Source organism: Lolium rigidum, chromosome 7, assembly GCF_022539505.1.
Source record: "Lolium rigidum isolate FL_2022 chromosome 7, APGP_CSIRO_Lrig_0.1, whole genome shotgun sequence".
In the NCBI taxonomy this organism is placed as follows: domain Eukaryota; kingdom Viridiplantae; phylum Streptophyta; class Magnoliopsida; order Poales; family Poaceae; genus Lolium; species Lolium rigidum.
Genome location: NC_061514.1, coordinates 202,689,033 through 202,714,766, shown reverse-complemented (window position 1 = coordinate 202,714,766; position 25,734 = coordinate 202,689,033). Strand labels below are relative to the sequence as shown.

The 25,734-nt window shown below is 44.8% G+C and overlaps 2 protein-coding genes across 3 annotated transcripts; one reads left to right on the top strand and one right to left on the bottom strand.

Annotated features, from left to right (window-relative positions):
- Positions 1 to 15,072: 15,072 nt before the first annotated feature.
- Positions 15,073 to 18,922, top strand: LOC124674001 (glycine-rich RNA-binding protein RZ1C-like). Of its 2 annotated transcripts, XM_047210045.1 has the most exons (3): positions 15,073 to 15,184; positions 15,300 to 15,445; positions 17,346 to 18,922. In XM_047210045.1, exons 2-3 carry the CDS (start codon positions 15,335 to 15,337, stop codon positions 18,114 to 18,116), a joined length of 882 nt encoding a protein of 293 aa, XP_047066001.1. In that variant the 5' UTR covers positions 15,073 to 15,184; positions 15,300 to 15,334; the 3' UTR covers positions 18,117 to 18,922. The 2 variants fall into 2 exon arrangements, with proteins under 2 accessions (XP_047066001.1, XP_047066002.1); XM_047210046.1 differs by lacking the exon at positions 15,073 to 15,184 and having other exon boundaries at positions 15,339 to 15,445; positions 16,307 to 18,922.
- Positions 18,923 to 19,400: 478 nt separating this feature from the next.
- On the bottom strand, positions 19,401 to 25,663 carry LOC124674000 (probable D-2-hydroxyglutarate dehydrogenase, mitochondrial). Its single transcript, XM_047210044.1, has 16 exons — positions 25,417 to 25,663; positions 24,470 to 24,837; positions 23,716 to 23,817; positions 23,234 to 23,281; positions 23,034 to 23,104; positions 22,588 to 22,706; positions 22,178 to 22,273; positions 21,971 to 22,080; positions 21,784 to 21,864; positions 21,463 to 21,563; positions 21,148 to 21,256; positions 20,678 to 20,783; positions 20,523 to 20,608; positions 20,287 to 20,412; positions 19,743 to 19,838; positions 19,401 to 19,648 (listed from the first exon to the last, which is right to left on the bottom strand). Exons 1-15 carry the CDS (start codon positions 25,634 to 25,636, stop codon positions 19,752 to 19,754), a joined length of 1,830 nt encoding a protein of 609 aa, XP_047066000.1. The 5' UTR covers positions 25,637 to 25,663; the 3' UTR covers positions 19,401 to 19,648; positions 19,743 to 19,751.
- Positions 25,664 to 25,734: the final 71 nt, after the last annotated feature.

Below are 25,734 nucleotides of genomic sequence, written 5' to 3'. Positions count from 1 at the left end.
AGTCTGTGTCGGATCCTTCCGCGCCGGCAAGCCCCGCTCCGGCAAAGGACGCGCCTGAAGCTCCTGCGCCACCCAACCACGCCAACGCCTCCTCCGGCAAGCTCAACCGGAGAGCCCGCCACCATCTAGCCAACTCCATCAGAGGGCACCAAGTTCACCGCCCGGCAACTTGTTGCGGTGGTCACGGCGGCAAGCTCCCCTTCCTCCGGCTCGCAGTCACTCATACTGCACACCGGGCGCGCCGCCGTTGCTGCTGGTGAGACGGCCTCAGCTCAGCTAGGTCGGATCATGGAGCTTAGCCGCGGGGGAGCCGATCTGGGCCACCTGCTTGATTACGCTAAGAAGTGGAATCAAGCAGATCCGTCGCCCGCGACGCGCGGCCTCGGCAAGGACAAGCTGCCGGCGATTGACCCCGCGGGCCCTCGGAGCACCGGGCAACATTTTGGCCGACTGCTGCGCGCAGTCAAAGAGTTTGACAACGCGTGGCATGACGCCAACAACAACGTGGAGGTAAGCTGCACCAAACTTTAAAGCTCCTTTAAATTAATGCCGGTTTTCAATCTTCCAACCTTATGTATCTATTCTCCCAGTCCCCGAGTTTCGGGTTGAGAACGCAGTTCTTAGCGCGAAACTTTCTTAGAAACACAAAAAACCGGCATTGCCAGTCTCCGAGTTTCGGGTTGAGAACATAGCTCTTAGCACGAAACTCCTTTATATGCCGGCATCTTCTTACCTCAAATTTTTTCTTGAACAGAGCACACTGGACGCCCGGAAGCGCCTCTTCGAGGAACTTCTGTGGGAGCACCGGGACCTTGCTGAGGCCCACAGCAAGTGCCAAGGTTAATTTATGCGCCTCCGGCTTCTTTTTACCGGTTGTTTTTCTTTTCATTACTTATAAATCTTTGCACTTCAGCTCTTCCGGAAGCCACCTTCGAGGACCTCCGTGGCCAGATCTCCGCGCTTAAGGGTACGAATTTTCTTTTCCGGTTGTCTTGCCTCTCTTTTTCTACCGGTTACCTTTCTGTTGACATTTGTTTTCCGGACTCCAGCTGACAAGGAGCGGCTTGTCCTGGAGCACCGCAAAGCTCTGGACGCCCAGGAGGCTATCTCCGCTAAGCTGAAGGAGCAGCTCGTGCAGGCTGAGCTCCGGCATGGCCAGGAGCGGAAGGAGGCCCAGGACGCAGCCGAATCCAGAGTGGATGAATCTCGAAGGAGTTCACCGATTCCACCGCGGTGCTGCGGGCGGAGGCTGGAGGAGGAGACCGGAGCGCGGAAAGCAGCGCAAGACCGGATCGCCACGCTCACCACGGACCAGGCTGAGTATGACCGGTTGGTCATGCAAACCGATGCGTTGGCCCTCAGTAAGTCTTTTTTTCTTCCTCTCTTTTGCTTATAAGCTTACACCTTCCGGCAACATGTCCTTATTTTTTCTTCTTTCTTTTCTTATAGAGCTCTTCCCGGACTCACAGCCGCACGCGCACAAGAAGGTGATGGAGCGCAGAGCTGAGCAAGCCATGAGCAACCCGGAAGCACCCTGGGATGCTTATGATCTGGTCGCGCTTTTGGCCCGGATCCAGCATATGCAAGCTGTGGACCGGCATCTTGTCGATCTGCCCGATGTGGCAATATAGATCTTCAAGGTGTTGTGGCCTGGGGAGGAGGTGCCGGCTAACCTGAGTCTCACCTCCGAACGCCTGAAGGATGCCGGCCGGAGGATCCACGAGTGGCAGTGCTCATCGGCCCGTGCCGGAGCAGACGCTGCGCTTCGCATCGCCTGCTCTTGGTACGAAGAGCTAGACCTAGATGCCCTCCATAGCCTTCGTGGCGACGCTCCCACCGACAAGGATCCAGTCCTCACCGCGAAGCGGAAGGACCGCGCCTACCGGATAGCGGAGTACGCCCCGATCCGCACTTTCATTCCTCCTCCTCCCGATGTTAGGGACGCGCTCACTGACGATGAAGGGGAGGATGTTGAAGACGAGGAGGATGAAGAAGCCGGAGAAGGTGAGGTGCCTCCAGAGCAAGCCCCGGAAGCTCCTGAAGCCGGTGATGCTCCTCCAGAAGCTCCTGAAGCCGGTGCCCAGCCTCCTGTTGCCTATATATTGTCACTTTGCACCTGTTGTATCCTGTTGGCTTAAAACAATGCTGGTTAAATTCTGCCCCGGTATGCCGGGGTCTTTGATGTAATATAACACTTAGCGTTTCTCTTGGTTGTGCTACAACTTATCATGCTGGTACCTTATACCGGTAACTTATCAAGTTATGTTGGTTTGCTATCTTAGCATTTTGCCTTTGTTGTTTGCTTTTATCTTGCACTGTGAACATTCCGGAATTGTTTCCGCATCCAATCTGATGCACACTTGGTTCTTTTACTTTGCCTCTGCCTACCTCTCTGGGTGTTTTGGCGTATGAGTTACAAAGTTCTTTTGCCAAGCGAACACTTTCTTGAACTTAGAAATAACTCGAAATTTTTCACAAAAAACCGGTATAGCCGGGGTTAGTTAAATTCTTCCGGATTGTTTGCTCCCACTTCCTCTTTTCGTGTTTCACGTGCTTAGTTCCTTCCGGTTTATCTTGCTTCCCATGAAGCCGGGTTGCGAACAGCAGCAGAGTCGAAGACTCCGGAAGGTTTAGCACGTTACTAAACCGGAAAGAAAAAAACGTTCAACAAGCAGCCGGTAAACTGAAAAAATAAACACATTACATGCAACTCCGGTAGAGGCAGTCCCCGAGATTCATTCGAGGTGCTGGCATCTTTTATTCATGGCAAATAAGGTACAAAAAAGGAACTTCTTACACCACAACTTCAGGAGTAGAAAGGACACAACAAAGCTATGTTCCATGGACGCTTGGTCTCATCTCTGGACCTGTCCGCCTTTCCTTCCTTCCATTCCTGTGCATCGATCAAATAGTAGGCATCATTGTGCAGAGCCTTGCTCACAATGAATGGTCCTTCCCATGGAGGTGAAAGTTTGTGGCGTCCCTCAGTGCGCTGCACTAGGCGTAACACCAGATCTCCTTCCCGGAACACCCTCGGGTTAACCTTCCGGCTATGGTAGCGCCTGAGGTTTTGCTGGTAAATGGCTGTTCTTGCCAAAGCCAGCTCTCTTGCTTCTTCTAGCAAGTGCACATCGTTTTCTCGGGGCCTCTTTTACCTCTTCTTCGGTATAGAGCTGAACCCTTGGTGAATCATGGAGGATATCAGTTGGTATGACGGCCTCTGCCCCATAAACCATGAAAAATGGAGTGTATCCGGTAGACCGGTTTGGAGTCGTTCTTATGCTCGACAACACTGATGGCAACTCATCGAGCCAACATCCCGGTGTCTTTTCGAGTGGTTCAATGAGCCTTGGTTTTATGCCGGAAAGCACCAGCGCATTTGTTCTTTCCACTTGGCCATTGCCTTGCGGGTGTGCCACTGAGCACAAATCCAACCGGATGTTGTTATCCTCACAGAATCGTTTGAATTCACCTTGGGCAAAGTTTGAGCCATTATCAGTGATGATGCTATGCGGGTATCCATACCGCAAGATAACATCCTTCAGGAATTTCACCGCCGTATGCCCATCACACTTTGCGATAGGTTTTACCTCCAGCCACTTGGTGAACTTATCCACCATTACCAAGATGTGGGTCATGCTTCCCCTTGCAGTTTTGAATGGGCCAACCATGTCAAGGCACCAAACAGTGAACGGCCAAGTTAACGGTATAGTTTTTAAACCGGATCTTTGGGGTATGATTTTGTTTGGCGTACCTCTGGCACCCGTTGCATTTTCGTACCAAATCCTCAGCATTCTCCAGAGCAGTGGGCCAGTAGAACCCATGCCGGAATACTTTTGCCACCAACGCCCTTGATGAAGCGTGATGTCCACATTCTCCTTGGTGGATCTCCACAAGCATCTCTTTTCCCTCTTTCGGTTCCACACACCTTTGGAGGACACCGGTAACACTTCTTTTGTACACTTCACCATTGATGATGGTGTATGCTTTGGACCTCCGCTGGATCCTTCTCGATTCATTTTCGTCAACCGGCAAGGTACCGGAGATCAGGAATTCCTTAATAGGTTTAACCCAAGATGGTGCTTCTCGAACTAGAAATACTGGTATGTCTATCTCCATATTATCCACTAGCATTGTTTCTTCCGGTATGGACACCGCAGTCCCCGGGTTTGCCGGAGCAGTCCCCGAGGTTACCGGAACAGTCCCCAGGTTTCCCTCATCAATATCCATTGGCACAACATGCGATTCCGGTACGAAAATTGATTCCGATTCCGGACTCGGTTTGATCGATGGTATCCTTAAGTAAGCCAAGGCTATTCCGGGAGGAATTTCCTGCCTAGACGAGCCCAGCTTGGACAAAGCATCCGCGGCTTCATTTTCCGCTCGTGGCACATGGTGAAACTCACACCCTTCGAAGAAGCCGGCAATTTTTTGCACGTGAAACAGGTATGAGGCCATGTTGGCATCTTTTGCGTCCCAATCTCCGGAACATTGTTGCACCACAAGATCTGAATCACCGTAACAAATGATCCGGTGTGCACCGATTTCTTTTGCGACCTTAAGTCCATGGATCAGAGCCTCATATTCAGCGACATTGTTTGCTGCCCTGAAATGTACTTGCAAAACATACCGGAGATGATCTCCCTTAGGTGAGGTGAGCACCACACCGGCACCCAGACCCTCTTTGAGTTTGGATCCATCAAAGTGCATCTTCCAGTACTCTATTTTTTGTTCCGGCGGCTTGTATTGCATTTCCGCCCAATCAACCAGGAAATCAGCCAAAGCTTGTGATTTTATGGCATATCTTCTTTCGTATACCGGTACGTAAGGTGACAGCTGAATTGCCCATTTTGCAATCCTGCCACTAGCATCTTTGTTGCACATGATGTCAGAAATGGGTGCCTCACTCACCACCTTCATGGGGTGCTCCTCAAAGTAATGCTTAAGCTTCGTGGCGGCCATGAACATGCCATAGGTCATTTTCTGGAAGTGAGGGTAGTTTTGTTTTGAGAGGGAGAGCACCTCGCTCAGGTAGTATACCGGCCTCTGCACGGTTTTTTCCTTCCTCTTCTCTTTCCACTACAACCACAACACTCACGACCCGGTTAGTTGCCGCTATGTACAACATCATGGGTTCCCTTTCCAAAGGTGAAGCCAACACCGGTGCAGTGGCTAGCATCGTTTTTAGGTCTTTAAACGCTGCGTCTGCCTGAAGGCTCCAGACGAAGGTATCATATTTTTTCATCAAAGCATAGAGCGGCAGAGCTTTTTCTCCCAACCTGCTTATGAACCGGCTTAGCGATGCCAAGCTTCCGGTAAACTTTTGCACATCTTTGAGATCTTGTGGTATAGTCATTCTTTCGATGGCCCGGAATTTTACCGGATTAACCTCAATACCCCGGCTTGATACGAAAAAGCCAAGCAACTTGCCGGCAGGGACACTGAAGGTGCATTTTGCCGGATTGAGTTTCATCCGGAACCTTCTTAAATTATCAAATGTTTGCTTAAGATCATCGATTAAGGTTTCTTTTACCTTAGTTTTTATCACGACATCGTCCACATAGACTTGCACATTTTTTCCGATTTGATCAAACAAGCATTTTTAAATACAGCGCTGGTACGTTGCACCAGCGTTGCCAAACCGAAAGGCATAGTGACATAGCAATAAGCCCCGTGCAGGGTAATGAACGCAATTTTTATTTGATCTTCCTTTTTCAGGGGAATCTGGTGGAAACCGGAATAAGCATCCAGGAAAGACAACAACTCACAACCAGCAGTGGAATCAATCACTTGATCGATCCGGGGTAGAGGGAAAGGATCTTTCGGGCAAGCTTTGTTCAGGTTGGTGCAGTCGATGCACATGCGCCACACCTTTGGAGCTTTGGGTTCCTCTTCTTTTTTCTTCTCGACCAGCACCGGATTGGCTAGCCACTCAGTATGCAGTACTTCCACGATGAAACCGGCAACCAACAATTTTTTTACTTCTTCTCCAATGATTTTTCTCCTATCTTCAGCGAACCGGCGTAAGGGCTGTCGCACCGGCTTAGCATCCTTCCGGACATTCAGAGAGTGCTCAGCCAGCTCCCTCGGAACACCTACCAAGTTGTTAGTAGACCAGGCAAAGATATTCCGATTCTCACGAAGGAAGCTGACGAGCGCGCTTTCCTATGCCTCATTCAGTCCGGCACCAATACGAATGGTACGCTCTGGGTAAGCTGGGTCCAACAGGATGTCTTTTGTTTCTTTTGTTGGCTTGAATGCCAGTGTTCCCAAGTTGCCACTCATTGCCGCTAAGCTCAACTGTGAGGACTGAGCCATCGCAACTGCAGTTTGCATCCTTGTTTTTTCCTCTGCGATCACCAGCGATTCTGCCAGGCTCGATCCGACGGAAGCGGTTTCCAGCGAGATTTTGTAGTTTCCCACCACAGTTAAGGGTCCACGAGGTGCCGGCATCTTCATCTTGAGATACGCCGCATGAGTTGTGGCCATGAATGCTGCCAATGCCGGTCTCCCTAACAGTGCATGGTAAGGACTATCTAGGTCCACCACTTCGAACAGAACATTTTCGACCCGGCAATTGTCACGCCCTCCGAATGACACATCCACCCGGATTTTTCCCATAGGCGAGCAGGAGAGGCCCGGAACGATTCCGTGGAATGTTGTGTGAGTTGGCTGTAGCATGTTTTCTGTTATGCCCAGCGTATGCATCGTGTGTCGGTACATGATATTTATGCTGCTTCCATTGTCTATCAGCACTTTGCTGAACTTGAATCGAGTCGTTGGCCCATGCATGATTGGGTCTACAACAAGAGCATAGCCACCCGGATTTCGCATTATTTTTGGGTGATCCTTAAATGACCAGGTGATTTCCTGATCTGACCACAACATGTATTTTGGAACTGCCGGCATCACCGCGTTCACTTCCATGGAACGATGATGCATGCTTTGTCTGACGGTTGGTTCAGTAACGAACACAACACAGCACAAGTGCGGGTCCTTGTAAACATTCCGGCCCAAAGGTGCCGGCGGTGGTGGTTGGTCATTGCCATCCTCCACCTGATGAACTTGCTGGTGCTGCTGCCGGTTTGCCTGAGCCTGTACCGGTAGAGCGTTGGCTCCGGTAAGCGGTGGTGGCGGTGGTAGTTGTTGCCGCAGCATATCTTGCGATGGTGGTAGTATTGTAGTACAGCCTTGTGCTTGCGCATCTTTTACCGCACCTTTCAACACCAAGTACTTAGTCCAGGGACAATCTTTTGTCAGATGGTTTGCCGGCTTTGCCGGATTCGGAGTGTGCCACCGGCATGGTTGTTCCATGCCGATTCCATGGTGTATCTTGCATGTTCTTGCCAATTCTTTTTCTCTCCCCACGGTTTCTTTTCAACCCATTGTTTTTTAGGACCCGCCCATGGCTGCGATCCGGTTTTTTGCCTCTGGCTTCCGCTGGGGCCGGAATTATCCTGCACCGCGGCTACTTGCTGCGGACCGTACCTCCGATCCGGGAAATCTTCCCTTCTTTTGTTGTGCCGGTTATCCCGGTATTGATCTTGGCGCGGTTGGCTTGTTTGCGCCGGATCAGCTTGCACTGCCGGTTGCATTGGGTCTCCCAATGCGTAGCTATCTGCCACACGTATCATCTCTGCTAGAGTTACCGGCATGTTCCGCTGCAGCTTTTGCCACAACAGCGAACCTCTCCGGCATCCATTGCAAAACCAAGCAATGGCTTGTGCCTCTATCACCCCTTCACAGAAGTTTCTTGTGGAATTCCACCGGGTCAGGTAATCCCGGTCTGTTTCGTTTGGGCGCTGCACGCACAAAGCGAGCTGCTGTGGCCTGTTTGGCCTCCGGTAGGTACTGCTGAAATTACTCACAAATGCTTCCTCAAAGTCCAACCAGCCATTTATGCTTCCTGCCGGCAAGTTATTTAGCCAGATATGTGCCGGTCCTACCAGGAAAGATGGTACAATTCTCACGGCTCAGCGCCGGTTTCCTCCGCCAGTTACGGTTCCTCCGCCGCCAGCGACGTACACCGCGGTCACGTAATCTGCGAGCCAATCTTCCGGCTTAGTGGTGCCATCATATGTTTTTGTGTCACGTAGCAACTGGAAGTTGCGAACCGGTGGTTCCTCTTTCATGATCCGTGGACCAAAGCATTTTGGGCCAGGAGGACCTTCTGCCTCAATCATCTCAGACAAATACACTCTGTCCAGCCGGTGCCTCGCATCCCGGTCTGTTAAACATCTTTCTCCTACGCGCTCCCCCAAAGGGTTCCGGTAGGCTGCGATTCTTTCAGTTGTTGAATCAGCCTCATCGTAACGTTCCGGTGCCGCGGCCCTTGCCTGCCGGTACCTTGGTGGAGGCATTTCTTCTTCATCGTACACTGCCCTTGCAGCTCGGTAATTTTGCCCGGTTTCATATCTACCGGCGTGATTGTTTCCGGCATAGCTTCTTCTGGCATAGCCTCGATCTGCCCCTTGGCTTCTTCTACCGGCATCGTGTTGCCCGGCTTGTTGCTTTTCGGCAAGAATCGGATCGTACACAGTCAATTGTTGCGCATTCATTTCTTTTTCTTTTCTTCTGTCCGGATGGGGGGACGATGCCTGCCCATGGGACTTGCTTCCGACATTCTTTGTCGAACGCACAGATTTTGACGCCGCAGCTTTGTTTGCTCTATCTAGCTCAGCATTTTGTTCCGGAATCATGTCAATCAACTCCCTAACACGATCTTGTTGTTTTGCTAAAGCATCTCCGGTAAGCGACTCACACAGCTCTACAGCAGCCCTAGCAGCTTTTATGGTTTTATCCGGGCTACTGTACTTAGGTTTCTCTACGACACTCAAAGATGCAGAGGTACATTTGCCGGCAAGAACTTCCTTACGCAAATCCTGATCTAGATTGCGAGCCTTAAGCCGGTTTTCCGGCATCCTAGCAACCTGAGCGCTAACAGAAGCAAAGCCATGGTCAGCGTTATACTCACGTAGGGTTAGGTTTAGCTCGCGCTGCGCCCGGATGATGTCCGCGCCCCCGGAGAGCAGCTTCTTGCGCGTTGCCTCCAGATCCGCTTGTACCGCAGCAGGGTCGATGTTCTGCGCGATGGGCGTCGCCAGCACGTTCATCGCCGCTTGGAGAGGAGTCTCCGGTGGCGCTGCAGATGCACTTGCAGCACCTTGGTCGCGCTCGGTCGGCTGTTTGGCCGCGCGCGTGGACCTCGCCTGCCCAGCGCCTTCCGCCGCAACCTCCTTGCCGGCGTCAGCCGCGCCAACGACCAGCACCTCGACGTTGCCGGCGGCGTGGCCGTTGCGAACTGCAGATCTTGGCGGGTCCGGCGCCACCAGCACCGGCAAGAGGCACTAGCGCGCAGGGACTGTGCCGTAGTAGACGCAAAGGCTCCCGAACTCGATGACGTTGCCGTTCTTGGGGAACTTACCTCCGTTGGCGAAGCAGCCTGTGTTGTCGTTGATGAAGTCCATGCCGAGGATGCGGTCGACGAGCGCGGTGACGACACGCTCGCCGTCGATGATGAGGATGCCCGCCCGAATATGAACTCCAGCAAGCGCCACTTCATGCCCCACGGTGGGCGCCAACTGTCGTCGTGGTGAACAGACAGATGCCATAGGATGGCTTAAGTTGGGGCCGAATGGGCGCTAGAGGATTCGGGGGAGGGTTTTGGTTATATGGGATTGATTTCCGGATGGATTTCCTGATGAACTTGGCCTTGGCCAGAGGTAGAAGAAGAAGAACACTAGAACTATTTCCTCTTCAGATCTTTCTATTCCTTTATCAAAAGAGATTACAGGTTTTCTGGATACAAGATAGCATATGCCCGCGATGGGGTGTGGCCCCTCTCCTTATATAGGGAAGAGGGTGGCTTACAAGGGAAGAAACCCTAGGAAACCCTAATGGCATCTTTGACTGGACAAACTACTTTACAAAGCCTCTTTGGCCACCGGTGACGCCGGTATCTCTTTAATCAGGAGGAGTGACATCCTCCGGATGCTTTTGGCGTCATCTTCTTCTTTGGCGTCAGGGCTTCGTTTAAAGCTACTTTGCTTAGCTCATCCTTGTCCTCTAGCTCTTGAGAGAATCTTTGACCAGTCTTGCCGACGTGCTACAGTGCAGCTCTTACCGGTAATCCGGTATCTTCTTGGCTCATTCCGGTATACCCCTCCTGGGGATACCGGTATAGACTTTCTTAGCCAAAAGCTTAAGTTCACAGCCCGGAAAAAACTTTAAACCGGTAACTTGATAGCTCAAACCATCCGGTTTGGCATGCCTTTGGCATACCGGGGGTCACCCCCCCAACAATTTATAATATATTCATGTTTCAAAAATAAGAGAATACCCAAAAACTTTACAATGCTTAATAAGAACATCTAGTAAAGATCTAATTTCCATGGAAGAGAGTTTACTTCTTATTATTACTGGACATTTCTTCTCTTCATCAAGAAATTCACACCTTAAGTCTTCAGGAAGGGGTTTTAGTTCTAATGGTGGCGCGTCCTCATCTCCCGTCCTTACCAATTATTCATATTCATATTTCTGAAGATCTTCTGCTTCTGCTGAGTTGTTCAAAATATCATCTAATTCTTTCTTACCTTCATCATTTTGAATTGACTCATCGTTTGTCAAGATTATTTATAGTTCATTATGAGGAATGTTAAAGTAAATAGCAGCCAATTCTTCAATAGTTTTCTCCTCTTTAACTTCAGCTATCTTTTCATAAGGGAATTTTTTGAGTTCTTTGAATTTAATGTTTACTTCCTCTTCTGCAAGCTGCAAAGACATAATATCCTTTTTTCTATCAATATTTAGTTTAGTTAGAACACAAAAGGGTGCTCCTAATACGATTGGACAAAAAGGGTCAAGTGGTATATCAATAACATAAAAATCTAAACAAAAGCTTCAACCGTGATATAAGCATTACAAAGAATCTTATGGCATCTTTGATAGGTTCTATTCGAGAGTACCAGAGTTGTATTTGAGGGTTCAAGTTCATGATCATCTAGGTAATAACGACATGATATATAAGAATGATAAGGGAGAATGTTAATATTTGAGCTTTGGTCTCTAATACCTTCAAAGTCAATTTCTCCCGGTCTAAATTCAATGATTTTATACCTTTCATTTTTACCTTGTGGCCTTCTTCCTATAACTTGAGAGGATTTACGATTGATCCTCGCGTCCTCACCTTCAATGCCTTCAGGTTCAAGGAGATCTTTTACTATATCTATGTTTGTCTTGATCTCTCCTAGATTTATTGATAACTTCTTAGGCTTCCTGGTCCATACTTCATCTTTCTGCTTCTTCCTGAGCGGACACAGTAGCTCTTCTGGTTCATACACCTTCTCTTCAACCTGTTGCCTACTGGAATTTTCTTAGAAGATTTGTTACTAGACGAAGGTTCATAATGTTCCCAATCATTAGGGAGTTGCAGATGTTTAGCATAACTCTTAACAATGTGAATGATGTCCTTAGGCTGAAGTTTGTTATTACCAAGTAATTCAACAACTTTTCTGAACGACATAAATTTATTAATAAATTCTAGCTCTACTACTAGAGACTTCTCATCAGGTTCTTTACTATCTTTTCAAAACTCATCGTTGTGTATGGTTTCTAATAAGTTCCAAGCCTTATCGACTCCACACTCAGTAAAAGATACTTCAGTAAGTAAATCTAATAAATCTCTATTCTTAATATTAACTTTTGCATAGAAAGTCTGTATAATTAACCAAAGTGGAAAATCATGATGGGGAAAATTGCTAAGAATCTCCCTGAATCTTGAGTAGCTCTCATACAAGCTCTCCTGCGGTAGACTTTTAAAGTTTGTAAGCATCCTCCTTGCTCCAAGGGACCTGGTTTCTAAAAAAAATCTCAAGAAATTTAGTAAACAATGACTTCCATTCAGAGGAATTTAAACTAGGATAATCAGTATACCAAGTTCGGGCTTTATTGGTAAGAGTTTGTCCAAAGAGTTTAAACTTAACCTCATTTTCTGTAAAGATGTTTAAATTGAAAGTTGCACAAACATCTTCAAAATATTCAATATGCCCATGCGGATCTTCAGTGTCATCTCCTGCAAACACCTTAGATTGCAGTAAATCTAATAGCATGGGGTTTATATCATACCCTTTTGGATTGATGAGTATGTCTGATTTAATAAAAGCGTCCATTGGAGGGCCAGAGCTCTTTACAGCTTGAAGCTGTATTTCACGTTGGTAGTCCTCCATGGTTTTTCACCTGTAACTCAAAAAAACTAAGTAGAACAATAAATAAAGTAGCAACTAAAAACAAAGACCAAAAGCGCCGAGCTCCCCGGAAACGGCGCTAGAAAATAGCTTGACAACTGCAAGAACATAGATTGGATGTAGCTAGTTTAGAAATAAGAGTATCGAACCACGAGGATCTACTAGTAGTGATCTTAATGCCCCTTGTTGTTATTTATCTAAAATCACTTAAAGCTGTCTCAGATCTCAAGCGAGGTTTTGTTTTTAAAGAGTTGTATAGGATGGTGTGTAGAGTAAATAATTTGAATAAGAATATATAAATGCTACTAAAGATTACGTTTGAGCTATAATAATATTAAAATATTCTCGGGGGTTGTCAGTTCCACCACTAGTATCAACTAAGAACACAAACTAGATAATTCATATCTTAGCTCTCATTGTATGTGGGAAAGGCTCAAAGTTGGAATATGTATCTCATAACACATCCCTGAACAACCACCGCAATGACCTTCGGCAAACCACCTATTGGTCCATCACAATTAAGGGATTATCCCGTGGTTATTTGTTGATCATTGCGAGTCCCTTCTTATCCCCTCCTTCCGTACAATAATGCACCGCACACGGTATGTCACTTCCCGCCGTATACACTATCATACTTCCGAAGGTAGTTACCTCCTATGACCCTTAGGAAAATGTTACATGGTCGACTTCATGCAACAACACAAGAGAGAACTAACATACAAACATAGTGCAAAGCTATAATCATCTTCATTCATATTATAATACTACTAGGGTTTCTCCATCTCCCCCAAGAACGCAGTGGACTACTCACACATGGAGACAATCAAGACCATCATCATAATCTTGCGAATGGAATATGAATAACAGTGTGAATTCAAGTACAAACCCACAATGACAATGGATTGCAATATAGGGAGATGGATGGGATGAAAATGATGACTTCATTGTGGATGATGATGAAGGCGATGATGCCTTGTCCTCCAATGATCCGGGTAGCAACTTGGATGAAGCCCCTTCTTGTTCTTCCTTGAGATATCTTCTAGGACGGTGTTTTGGTGTTTCTGGCCACGTACGTGCTTGGATCTCAGATCCGTCTGCGGGAGGCAAGAGTATTTGACGAGGCGGTTGTCCTGGCAGGCCGTACGGGCGAACGGTACGGGCGGGCCTTACCCGTACCGACATCTTCTAAACCTTCTAGAACTCGTCTTCGCATCCTCCTTTCGCCATGGTGCATAATTAAGTGTTTAAATGAGTTTTATCACGTCAAAATACCATAAAATGGCAGTTTTTATTGATATTTCAGCATCGCCTTATTTTTTGAAGATCATGTTTAGACAAGCATAAAAGGGTGAGGTAGCGCGGTGAAATACAAAAATCCTATAACTACACAATGGTAACTTAACAAAATAATGGTGTAAAACATGCTAAAAATGCACTCATCATGGAGCTTGTGAAGTGGTTGTGGAGCTTTCCATCTCCGGAGTGGAGAAAATGCTAGCCATAAGGGAAAGGCCTTTGTCCTTCGTGGTATTGGCTTGACAAGAAGGTGAACCTTCGTGGCGTTCGAGAAACCTTCGTGGTAGCCTTCATCTCTCCAATGTGACGTACCTCACCTTGTGTGGGGGAACACGGGAATACATCTTCGTCTCCGTGTACCTAGGTTATCTCTATACCCGAGTTTACTTTTTTTGTGATAGCCATCGTGCTTGAAGTACATATATCTCGCTATCACTTGTGTTACATATATCTTGTGTCTATCTTGGTTATCTAAGTTGTTGTTGTTGCACTTAGTTGAGCGTAGCATATTTAGGTTTTGTGCTTGTAAAATAAACGTTAGTTTAATTCCGCATTCTTACAAGCCAAATTCGTAATAGTTTTTAAAACGCCTATTCACCACCACCCTCTAGGCGACATGCGTCCTTTCAGGTGCGGTTGCCGATGAAAATCGAGCTCCGACTCCGATCATGGCGAGCGATGGTGGTGTATACGCTTCGTTACCTCATTGAAGTCATTGTTTTTGCAGTCAGCGTCTACTAACTCGTGTTGCTATGAGGAAAACCCTAGATCTGGGTATCCCGGATTGGACGATGGCGACGCTTTTAGCGTCGTTTTCCCTCATGAAGGTTTTTGGAGCAGTTGCTGGATGGAGGTGACAAGAGGTAGGGCGGTGTAAGTCTACCTCATTGATGACGGCGAGTCCTGGTTGCATGGTGCGGCGGGGATTCAGTGCCAAACATGACGTGATGGACTCGCGTAGGGCGGTAGCGCAGTCTGGTGCCGTGGCGGCGTTGACTGCAGGCCTGACAAGGTCAATGCATTGATCTATGTCCTAAAGATGGATCAGTGGTAGATGATGGTGACGACATCTTGAGCATGTGCAACTGTGCATGCCGAGGGTCTACTAGATCGGTTTGTGCTCCCATCTTGTTGATGGAAGGCTTAGTGAAGCTTCCGATTTTTAGATGATGTGAGTAGGTCTAAGATCATGCCACACGATCTCAACATGGTCACCCCATCATTAAATTTTTAGGTGTTGCGATAGTTGTCACTACGGAGGTGGCTTTGGGCTTATCTTGGTTTTCTTTTTGTAAACCCATGTTAAATAATATAAATAAACAAGGTTATATGCATTATTTTGATGGAGAGACCAGCTATATCCATTTCAGAAAAAAGGTAATTAAGCTATTTTTATCATTTTCGTCGCAAAAATAGAGAAAGAGAGAGAGGTTTGTACCAGAAACTCCTGAGAAGAACCGCTTTCTTATATTTCTTGCTATAAGTGGAAACTAATATAAAAGCCGTGACACGTGGTTTCCGTGCATACCAATTCCCGATACATACAGAAGATGCTGATGATATCTTCTGCCTCCACGTCCCATCTCATCACTTCCCCTCTTGTCTCAGAACCCTAGCGCCGCAGTCCTCCTACGTTTCCGCGCAAGGTAAAGCCTCCAATCATCTCGTCTCCGACCGTCTCTTGGCGCTCGGGGGCCGTGCTTCGGGCAAGGACTGGTGCGGATCTTGACTTTTCTCTGTGTGAATTGGTGGTTTGTGTAGGTGGTGGGGAATTTTCGATTTGATTGGATTTGGAGATGGCGGAGAAGGAGGTTGGCCGGATCTTCGTGGGCGGGCTGTCGTGGGACACCACGGAGCGCACGCTTGAGCGAGCCTTCAGCGATTTCGGCAAGGTCATCGAGACGCAGGTATAACACCGATATTCCTGTATACGTGTTTCGTTCGAATGTACTGTGCACGGTCGTGTCAGGATTTTTGTTATACGGATTAATTTGGCGGGGATTGGTCGTTTAGTTTGTCTTGGTGACGATTTGTCCAATAATTACTTTCATCTGTAAGTTGGTTTGTCCTATTTCTGCGCAGAGATTGTTTGTTTAACTGATGTTCGCTGCTAATCCCCTTTGTTATATACCTCAGAACTTGATGGCCGGATGCGTTAGTTGAAAACATAATCTTTAATTAAAGAGACATATGGTAGCAATCAAAGCATTTTCCATTAATAAGCCGAAAAGTTAAACCTTTGTGATATGAGTTATAACATAAAAACTGTGGTTGTTTTAACGATGGTGAATCTGCTCTTTGGTTATTTGCTAACTTACTAATTAGTATGTTTAGTTTGCAGAGTCGATAGAATTTTGATTGCTTGCTCGTTGTAGCATGTTAGTTGGTGTGTCAATTAGTTGCTTAGGGGAGCCTGGAGGCTCCGTTCTTAGAAACCATTTTAAGTTGGACAAGACTTACTTTCTTTGCAGTTCGTTTGGTGTTAGATGGAACCATATAATTCGAAAGTACCATGATGTTTATATCATGCACTTGTTTCTCAGCAATCTTGCAAGAATAGGTGGCTTTACTAGTATTAGTAAGATATCAAGGTTACCTGCTTGTAGTACACGCTCTTGATTTTCTCTTGTCTTCTAATTTCAATCTAACAGCAGTTACAGATTCACAGAGCCTGCAGTCACTCCAGTTCTATATTTTAGGAAGTTAATGAAGTTGAAGGAAATGAAACATATTAACCAATTTGAGCACATGGTTATGTATTTTTTTAGGTGATGGGTCCAGTAAAATTCATTTGAAGTAACTGTACTGTTAAGCCAATTTGTAGGATCTGTTTGTGGGCAGATGCAGAGCTCCTCCGTTGCTGTGGTATGGTAGTGTTTAAGCTAACTGATATGAGCATGAGGTTACATCAAATGAATTTTCATTGCCATGGCTAATGAATACTGTGGAGCGCAACATGATTGCAATGTTGGATATGAACTTAGCAAAAAGTTTGTTGCATAGTGGCAATGTTCTGGATCAGTTCTGATACGAAAAGGCAGATGCAGAGTTGCGTGTTGTCCTTGATTAGTGAGATGTTGCAGGTGACTGTACAGAGTAAGTGTTGTGTGCTTGTTGGCTCTACAATCACTTGGAAGACCATTATTCTCAGCCTCCAAATGCCTCTTTTCTCTTCAAAATGGACATTCTTAGCTGTGCACATCAACAAAGAACAGTGAATGATAAGAATGTTCCTAGTTATTGCAGCTATGCTGTCCTGAAGGAATGTGGCCGACTAACTAAGTTCCTATCATGGTCTTACTAGAAGTTCAGCTCTAAAGTTACTGATTTGTGCCTGTAGTGCCGACTGAAGTAATTGTCCTCGTCCAGTTTTCTGGGCGTGGAGTTAACTCATTGCTTCAGCACATGAGCAACGATGCAGAAGTGCTCAATTTGCTTTGGCAGTGCCATTGATATCCTCTATGACTCATTGATGACACCACAATGTCACATGCTTCCAGTTCTGACCTGTGCCCATAGTATGCCTTCTGGATATCACTATGATACTGTGCTGTTGGGGCAGATAAAGCAGATACTGATGTATTTAGTTACAACAATTGAGCAGTGGCATAGGGACTCACTGTGTTCTCTTACAGTTTCCTGAGATAGTTTCACTGGTTGTCATGCTTGAAATATGCATCAGCTGTTAGTCATTTCATATGGCCCAATTTGCATATGCATGTTAGTGTTAGTGTTAGGATTTTTTGGCTGTTCACTATTATATGCAGTTGCTATCGTCCCATCAGTTCACTTTCATTGTATGTATAGGTCGTAACGGAAAGAGAGACTGGCCGCTCCCGTGGGTTTGGGTTTGTCACATTTTCTGAACCTCGGGCTGTGGATGCTGCAATCCGGGAAATGCACAATGGAGAACTAGATGGTCGGACCATTTCTGTGAACAAGGCTCAGCCTAGGATGAGCACTGATGATGGTGGCTATGGATATGGGGGTGGTGGTTACTCATCTGGTGCTAGAGGTGGATATCGTGGTGCAGCTGACATAGTTCCAGCTGCAAGTGATGAGTGCTTCAAGTGTGGACGTTCTGGACACTGGGCCCGTGAATGTCCTTACGCAGATGGAGGTAGACCTGGAAGGTACTCTCCTCCTTCCAGGTATGGCAGTGGCGCCGGTGGGCGTGGTGACCGCTTTGGAGGACCAGATCGTTATGCTAATCGCTATGTTGATGACCGTTATGATGGTGGTCGCTATGCTGATGATCGTTATGGTGGTGGACGTGATCGCTATCCTCCAGCTGCAGATCGCTTTTCGGGTGACAGATATGGTGGTGCAGATCGCTATGCATCAGGTGGCTTTGCGAGGGAAAGAAGCTATGAGAGAGATGGAGGACGGCCAGGTGGAAGTTACTACCGTGATGAACCCAGAGCCACTGGTGGTTATGGCAGGGGTGGTCCGCGTGTGGCAAATGGTGACAGATATGGGAGTGGTGGACCTGCTCGTGTTGGTGGAAGTTACCGAGATAGGCCTGCTCCCTATGATCGCCCCAGTCGTGGAGCTCGCTCTTATGATGACCGCTACTGATGAAGGTTACCTTGGAGCAGAGCAGAGCAGAGTTTTAAATATAAGGATTTTCCAGTTTCTATTTTATGTGGCTTCGCTATGTTGATGCTTCACTCAACTCTTAAATATCGTTCTTCAGAGCAGTTTGTTTGATTACTCTTCAGTCCATATGACAGTCTTCGGTTATTATTGTGTCAGAACTGTACACTCTTAGGCAGTGGGTGGTTCTGCTTCCTTGTTATGGTATTATGTAACTATTCTGCAGTCTAAGATTGAGTTGTACTGTTTTAATTTCAACTTCCCTTGTCGGCATTGTCAATCTTCGAGACTACCGTACCAGTTTCAACCAACGTTGGACCTGCTTATCCTATTTCAGATGTGTGGTGAAATATGGTGATGATACTGTACATGAGATCGTGTGCCATCTGTTGAAAGGAATGCAGTGTTTGTATTTCTCTAGGTCAATCAGCTCCTTGTTGGGTTGTTTTTGGTACCGGGCGGCTGTTTTTGGTACTGAGCTGTCAACACAGAACAGGACAGCAAACCTGAGCCGATGCAGTCTGTGGAACTGAATGCTTCTGGTGATTTGTGCGTGTACAGTTGAATGACTGCTGTTTAGCAAGACCATGAGCAAGGTAAATCCCCTCGCTCTCCAAAGTTCCACTGGCAATAAGGTCTACCTATATGGCTGAAACTGTTGAAGCTTTGCAAAATGGCTTGATGTAGAAAATCTGCAGCATGTTTGGTGTAAACAAGATTCGAAGGGACTTGGTCCTGCTGGTTGAAATTCCGTTTTAAGAAAAAAATGGAGTTGCTTCTGAAGACAACCTTTTACGCTTACAGTATCTTAATTACGATTGTATGCTTGTGTCTGCCTTGTTTGGAAAATCTGTAAACATGTGGTAACGGCCACTGCAAAATAAGAACTTGATCTTGTGTTGGTTCTTTTGGCGCACGGAGTCATACGACGGGAACACATTATGATGTGTTTCACTGTACGCCTACGCATCCAACTACACATGTTATGAATTATGTGGAGGTTTGAAGCCCTCACAAAACTCCTTTGTTTTGAAAAAGGGCAAAAGCTTTGCCCTATTCATTCATTATGAGGAAGAAGTTTAAGTTTGTTACAGCCTAGCCAAGCTCCGGATACAACAGAACAGTTTATTTATTAGCAAATTGTATAACATGAAGAGCGATTTGTACCTAAACTGGAGCCTGTGTGGATGGCCTGGTTGGCCTACCATCTCATAGAGCATTAGCTTTTTTTTTCAAGAGTACATAGAGCATTTGTAACAAAGATGGTTTGAACCAAGACAGTTGTAGTTTCTTCTTCACAGTTATTTTATTTCCTTATTCTGATGTCCATATGAACAGATGTTTACGGTACTCAAGACACTAACAACAGCAAGAATCTTATGGGTTTCCTTTATCGGCTACCGACCAATCTTGCCATCATGACAAGCTCCCATCTGTTATTCCCTTCGTTTGTCCCAAGTACAACTCTATACTCTCAAGTTGATTTGGGTCGCTGATAAGATCAATTAGCTATCCTGTTAATGACAGAAGCAGTAGCGTAGTCAGGGAAACTATTGGTATGAAAGTGTAATTCAGCTTCCATTCAACTTAAGGATAAAGGAAGGCTACCTTTTCTAACTACAGCGCAGACTGAGGTAGAACCTTGTATGGGTTCAGGATTGAGTTAGGGTCTACTAACTTCTTGATGGAAGCCATTAGTTGCACCTGATCACAAGACAACATTAGCGGTGAAGAACAGATAACAGGACAGTTAGCTAGAAGGTTTCTTTTGGAAAAGCAGTTACACTAGTGTTGTTTCTGGAGAATAGTAGAGAGCTCTACTGAAATGTATTGCTAACATTAAGCATGCTAAGCGCTCCTCATCTAGAGTTGTAGAAAAGCGAACGTTACTGAAAACCTAAACTTGTCCAGATCATACAGGCTAAACAAAATCTCCCTCATAAAGATGTGCTACATACAACTGTCATGCACAAATAGATGTGAACAAGGCCATATGAATAAAAGTCATTTGATAAGTAACATATTCTCACACCTAGCACTAAAGTGCATCATAGTCCAGCAAGTAGCAGATTCACAAAAATAACTCTCAAAAACAGTTGAACACAATTTAAACATAATGCAAGCTACAGCAAGATGATATTTAAATACTTACGGCTTCTGGTGACTTGCTGTAGTGAATCTTCTCAGCTTTCATTTGCCCCAACCCGTGCTCTGCACTAATGCTTCCTCTGTGGCCGGCTGTCCACTCGTAGACAAATGGTTCAATTTGCGCCAGAATCTGAATTTTTCAGTGAAGGTAAACATAAGAAGCAAGTATCCAACATACATATGTTGAGAAACAGAAGCCAAACGAAGTAAAGGTTTATTTCCAAGTCATATCAGGCATACATTGTCACTGTACTTGCTTGATAAGATGTTTAGATGCAGATTTCCATCACCAAGGTGGCCATAACCCAATACTTCTGCCATATCACCTAGAAAAGAGAGGAACTAGGTTTAACGACACCTCACAGATTACTGATAGCTCAAAGTTGAATATTCACCAAGACGGCTGCGCATTTCTTCCACAATATCATATAGTTTTTCTACAGGTATGGACAAGTCATACTTGTAGACCGCCCCAACTTTGACAGATGCCTCTGATATACCCTGCAACCACAATACATGGTAGTTTCAACGATTATTATTTTGCCACAAATGATGTCGGTATCTGCGTTTGATTTTATTTGGTTTGGTTAAAATAATTTACCTACATAGAATTCCACTTGCAAAAAGTTAAATATGCTTAGATAGACCAAACCTAACATGCCAAATACTTTTCAACCAGATTATGATATTTATATCTGAAACTCGGGACGCATTGACCATGAAACATCACCTTACACATTGAGAACTTATATTATTACATGACAGCATAGAATACTAGCCATGTGGACTGTTGATTTATTATCCACTTTAAGACTGCTCATTTTAGTCATTGGAAAAATGTAAAGATTCATTGTTTGATGGCAACCTCGCGAATTCTCCAAAAATTAGATGCTTGGCTAATATCCTGTGCTATTACTCCATCCGCTACAAGGCCATCTTCCATTGAGCGCAACAAAAATGCTTCAAGTTTTGCTCTACAAAAGAAAAGCAACATAAAGATAAGTAGACAGCATATGGCACTTAGGAGTTTCCATCACAATAAGCCCAAGATCAATAAATACAAGCCATGCAGGTTGCACCTACACAAGTCGTTTGAACTTTTTTTTAGTCTGCACAAATTATTTTTGGATAGTTTTATGTGTGCCTGTTTGGAGACTGCTTATATGCTACCAAAACTTACTTGTCGTATGATTCATCACTTCCAGTGGTCTCAATTAGAACATAGAATTTGTACGGAGAGAGAGGTAAAGGATTGTGAACTCCTTCCAAATGCGCCATAGCCTTCAAAACCAACAAGCTAACAAATTAAATGTGTATGCTACTATGCTGACAGGATATAAGAAACGTTTCATCTTATACAGCATTACAGTCAAAGCATAGTTTGTTTCTAGTGCTAAATATACAACGAACATATGGAGACACCGTACTGTTCAAGAAGTATTTGTATGCACTTTGTTCTTTAAGATGTGTAACTTTCTTTAAAAAATGATTATTTAAGTACCAGATCAATACACTGACGATCCATGAACTCGAATGCAGAAATGATCTCACCCAAACCCCTTCTAGCTGCCAGTAGTAATTTCTGGAAACATAAAAGGCAGTAATCACTATCTTCAAGATCATATGTATACATTTGATAACAGGTGCCACCAATGTCTAGATATACAAAATGAGTGTTTGCAAGAGACCTGGCAGCTCATGTAGTCATTGCAGGAAAGGAATGCAACATTAGTTGAAGGTAGCTTTGCAGGTGTAAGTATTGAAACTTTAGTGACTATCCCTAGCGACCCTTCACTTCCTGAACCATCAATCATGTGTTTACTACAATGCTCGCCATAAAGCATATTTAATGAACACACCCAGAATGCCGAAAATAGTTTGTATTGGATACTCACCAACAAATAAGTGCTTCAGATCGTATCCAGTGTTATCTTTCCTTAATGTAGTAAGCATGTCAAGGACAGTTCCATTGGCCAGGACGACTTCAAGGCCTGAATAGGAGATAAATAAAATACACAGAGCAAATTTTGTTTCTACCTTTTAGGAAGTACCTAGCAATTTCCAGCCTTACACGTTGCATAGAGTTGAATTTTCTAGGGGATTCTCTCCACGCAGCATCATGATGTCAGTAATTTATGTTGCAAAAGAAATATTCAAACAACAAATATTTTCCTGCTCCTTACAAGACAAACTTAGCAAAACAAAGACTGTAACCACTTTCTTCAGGTAAAACAATATAGAAAATGAGAGTTCAGAAATAGCCGATCTGTGCCCATGGGAAACATAAGGTTGTACTTGTACCTACCAAGTACATTTCCATGAAGTGAACCATAGCGTATGAAACGTAGGCCACCAGCATTAGTTGAAATGTTCCCTCCTATCTGGCAACTACCTTTTGCTCCCAAGTCAAGAGGCATAATAAACCTGAATATAAAGGATAGAAATAATCTTAGGTATTTTGCTTTTGTTTTAAATAGACACATATGGTTATTATAAAAAGGTATACTGCGATGACATGATTATATGGGCAACAAATGTACTGGCACACAATGAATCCATAGGTGATTATGTAAGTAGGGGTCCCATCAAAAAAGGATATTATATAAGCAAGGAACTGAAGAGCATTATGGGCCGTGGTACTCCGTACTCAGTGATAGCCTATACTATTTATGAACTAAACACATCCAATGAAAGATGTATGCAGTACAAACTAGAACTGAAACGTAGAGGAAATACCAGAGATGACTTTACCCTTCATTTTCCACGAAGGTACTTAAGTTCTCCAACACGCAACCAGCTTCACAAGTTAGAATACCATTTACCTGATAACATAATAATCATGCTTAGAACCTGACAAGCTCTTTAAAATTATTCAGACAACTTAGAGTTTTGAAGAAGCAATAGATAACAGAATTCAGGACATCAAATCCAAACAATGAAACTGTACCCACATTGTCAAAGGAGATTATTTTGTCCATACCACCAAGATTGACAATCACCTGCAGACACAGGGAGGAATACTTGTGATCTCAGGCCTAAATGTAAGGAAATCAGTAATGGAAGCACAGAAGCAGTATATATAAAGAACACAAAATTTCATAATAGATAAGAAGAAGAAATGTCACATCAACAAGTATTAGAACAGGTAGGATACTTGAAACCACTAATTTATGCCCCTGATTTGCTAACCAGTCTGGTTGATACATGTGAATAAATAGTTCATTCTGATGATGCAGCAATTCACACATGCAGCAACTAAAAAGAAATTAGAAAATACAGAATAGATACTTATCTTAAGTAGTAGTTTGCTTCTTTTTATAAAGGGTAATAAATATTAATATCAAGCTGATACCAAGTAGTAAATAATTTTCTGATGCAAACATAAGAAACAAAAATTGATTGATCTTATCATTGGAAGAAACTTCCTAATTACCTCATCATGAACGGGCACACTGCCACCTACTAGGCCTGTATTCCCACCCTGAGGAACCACCGCCAATCGTCTGGAGTCGCAATAAGCAAGAACCTTAGAAACCTAGAAAGAAGAATGGTTGAATAAGAGATTCCACATAATTTATTGTTGTGTCGTATCAGGAATTGTAGAGAACTAGAATGACCGTGCAGTATGGACATAGAAATATATTCCTAGATGATACTCATACTTTTTATGTGTGAGGTGTTTTTAGCATTCCTTGCATTGTTGTTTGGGAAAAATCTATTAGTTTAGGTCACTAGTATGATGCATGCTTTTGTATATGTTATTATATCCAGAGGCTACAGTGTTTTGCTTATGAAGCACTACACTCCGTCAAAGCTGATTTTCTGAATACGGCTTTCATGAGACAGCCAATGCACAAAATGCCAACAACTTTTTGAACAATGTGCATAATTAATAGTTACTTCGTGTAGAATACATGAAAAAGATTATATGCACTATAACAGGAATAGCTTGATACCATGGATAAAAGCCTGTGAATGGACCATAAGAAAAAACATAACTACTGTACAAACATTGTTCTACAATCAAAAGCAGACATATTTGATAACTGCATAATGACACCAAAGGTGTCATCTAAATTTTTAAATTTTAAGGAGCATTGAGGTGATTAGATCATCCAGCCACTAGAACAATCAAAATGATTGCAGCTACTTTAGTACTAGTTCATACATTAAAATTTTATAGATACCTCATTGGTACTTTTTGGTAGAAGCAGTAGCTGACTTGCTCCCTTGTATTTACCCATCCAATCGACATTTGCAACAGCCACTCTGTCTTTATCCTGAATGACTCCATTGTCACCCAAGATGCTCTTGAAGTAAGAAACGTCATCGGAATTTAGTACCGAATAGGCTGGATTCCTCTGGATGGATTTTGCCGCAGAACCAAATGCACGGCGTTGAACTTCAGATGGATCATTCACACTATGGTGTGCTTCGCTTGTTGCGATACTAGCTCTAGGTCCGCAATAGGGGTGTTGCGGCCGCAGGGTCTGGTAGAATCTCTTATGCAGAGTCAAAGCATGGTTTCTCGATCCATATTGAGTGAGGGACGTACCTGCGTATCATCACGTATCATAAGATTTCACTGATTCCAATCAAAATTTACTTCCTCTGTTGCAAAATGTAAGGTGCATTTTGGTTGTTCAAATCCATGGTTTGACCAACAACTAATCCAATAATACGTGGGTAACTTGATGCCATTAGATCGTATTCGAAAGTAGTTTTAGTGATTGTGATTCGTAATTATAAAGATATATTGTACAAGAGATTTAGGTCAAAGTTCAAACTTGGACAGTTAAAATGTGCCCTACATTTGCAACTGAGGGAACATATACTGTAGCTCTGTGGAAATCAGCAGAGCTGTATCAAGCTTGGTTCTATAGCAAGTAGTCAGGGTCTAACACTCTAACGATCGGAACTGTGGGAGGGTTTAATACTAATCGAGTTAGAACATTGTCTGTAGCAAACTATTGACCACGTATCAGTAATCCGAAGAAAACAAATCCCCAACTAACCGGATGGAGAGAAAGAAGATGATGTATATCTGGCGTTGATCACTTGCAGCATAGAAAAATCACCAAAACTGAACTCACAGAAGAATCAATCCAAATCCAAGCAAGATATGGCTCCTTACCAACATGAGAAGAAATCGTGCGGCTCCCAACGCTGGCCCAGTCGAGGGGAGGAGGGCGATGGCCACCAGGAGAGGAGAATTCGGTGGTGGGGGCGTGCGGATGAAGGGGCGGGGGAGCCCCTCGGGTGAGCAGGGCGCTGAGGCCAGCCTGCCGGAGAGGTTCCCGGAGGCCGGAGAGGCGTGTTCGGGAGGAGGAGGAGAGGAGGGACAGGATCGCCATGTACCCGCGCGGTGGGGAATTCCTTCTGGGACGGGTGTGAGCTTGCAGTTGCTACAAGAAGCTACCCCCGCCTTTGACTCACACTGGAAAAACAAGTT

What these genes read in the sequence shown, in the direction of transcription:
- LOC124674000 (XM_047210044.1), bottom strand. Translation starts at nt 25,636, where the DNA reads ATGGCGATCCTGTCCCTCCTCTCCTCCTCCTCCCGAACACGCCTCTCC. An exon ending in TACCAAAAAGTACCAATGAG is followed by an intron (nt 23,818 to 24,469) that starts GTATCTATAAAA and finishes TCTTCTTTCTAG; the next exon opens with GTTTCTAAGGTTCTTGCTTA. An exon ending in ACAGCAAGTCACCAGAAGCC is followed by an intron (nt 19,839 to 20,286) that starts GTAAGTATTTAA and finishes TCTTGTGATCAG; the next exon opens with GTGCAACTAATGGCTTCCAT.
- LOC124674001 (XM_047210045.1), top strand. Translation starts at nt 15,335, where the DNA reads ATGGCGGAGAAGGAGGTTGGCCGGATCTTCGTGGGCGGGCTGTCGTGG. An exon ending in GCAAGGTCATCGAGACGCAG is followed by an intron (nt 15,446 to 17,345) that starts GTATAACACCGA and finishes TTGTATGTATAG; the next exon opens with GTCGTAACGGAAAGAGAGAC.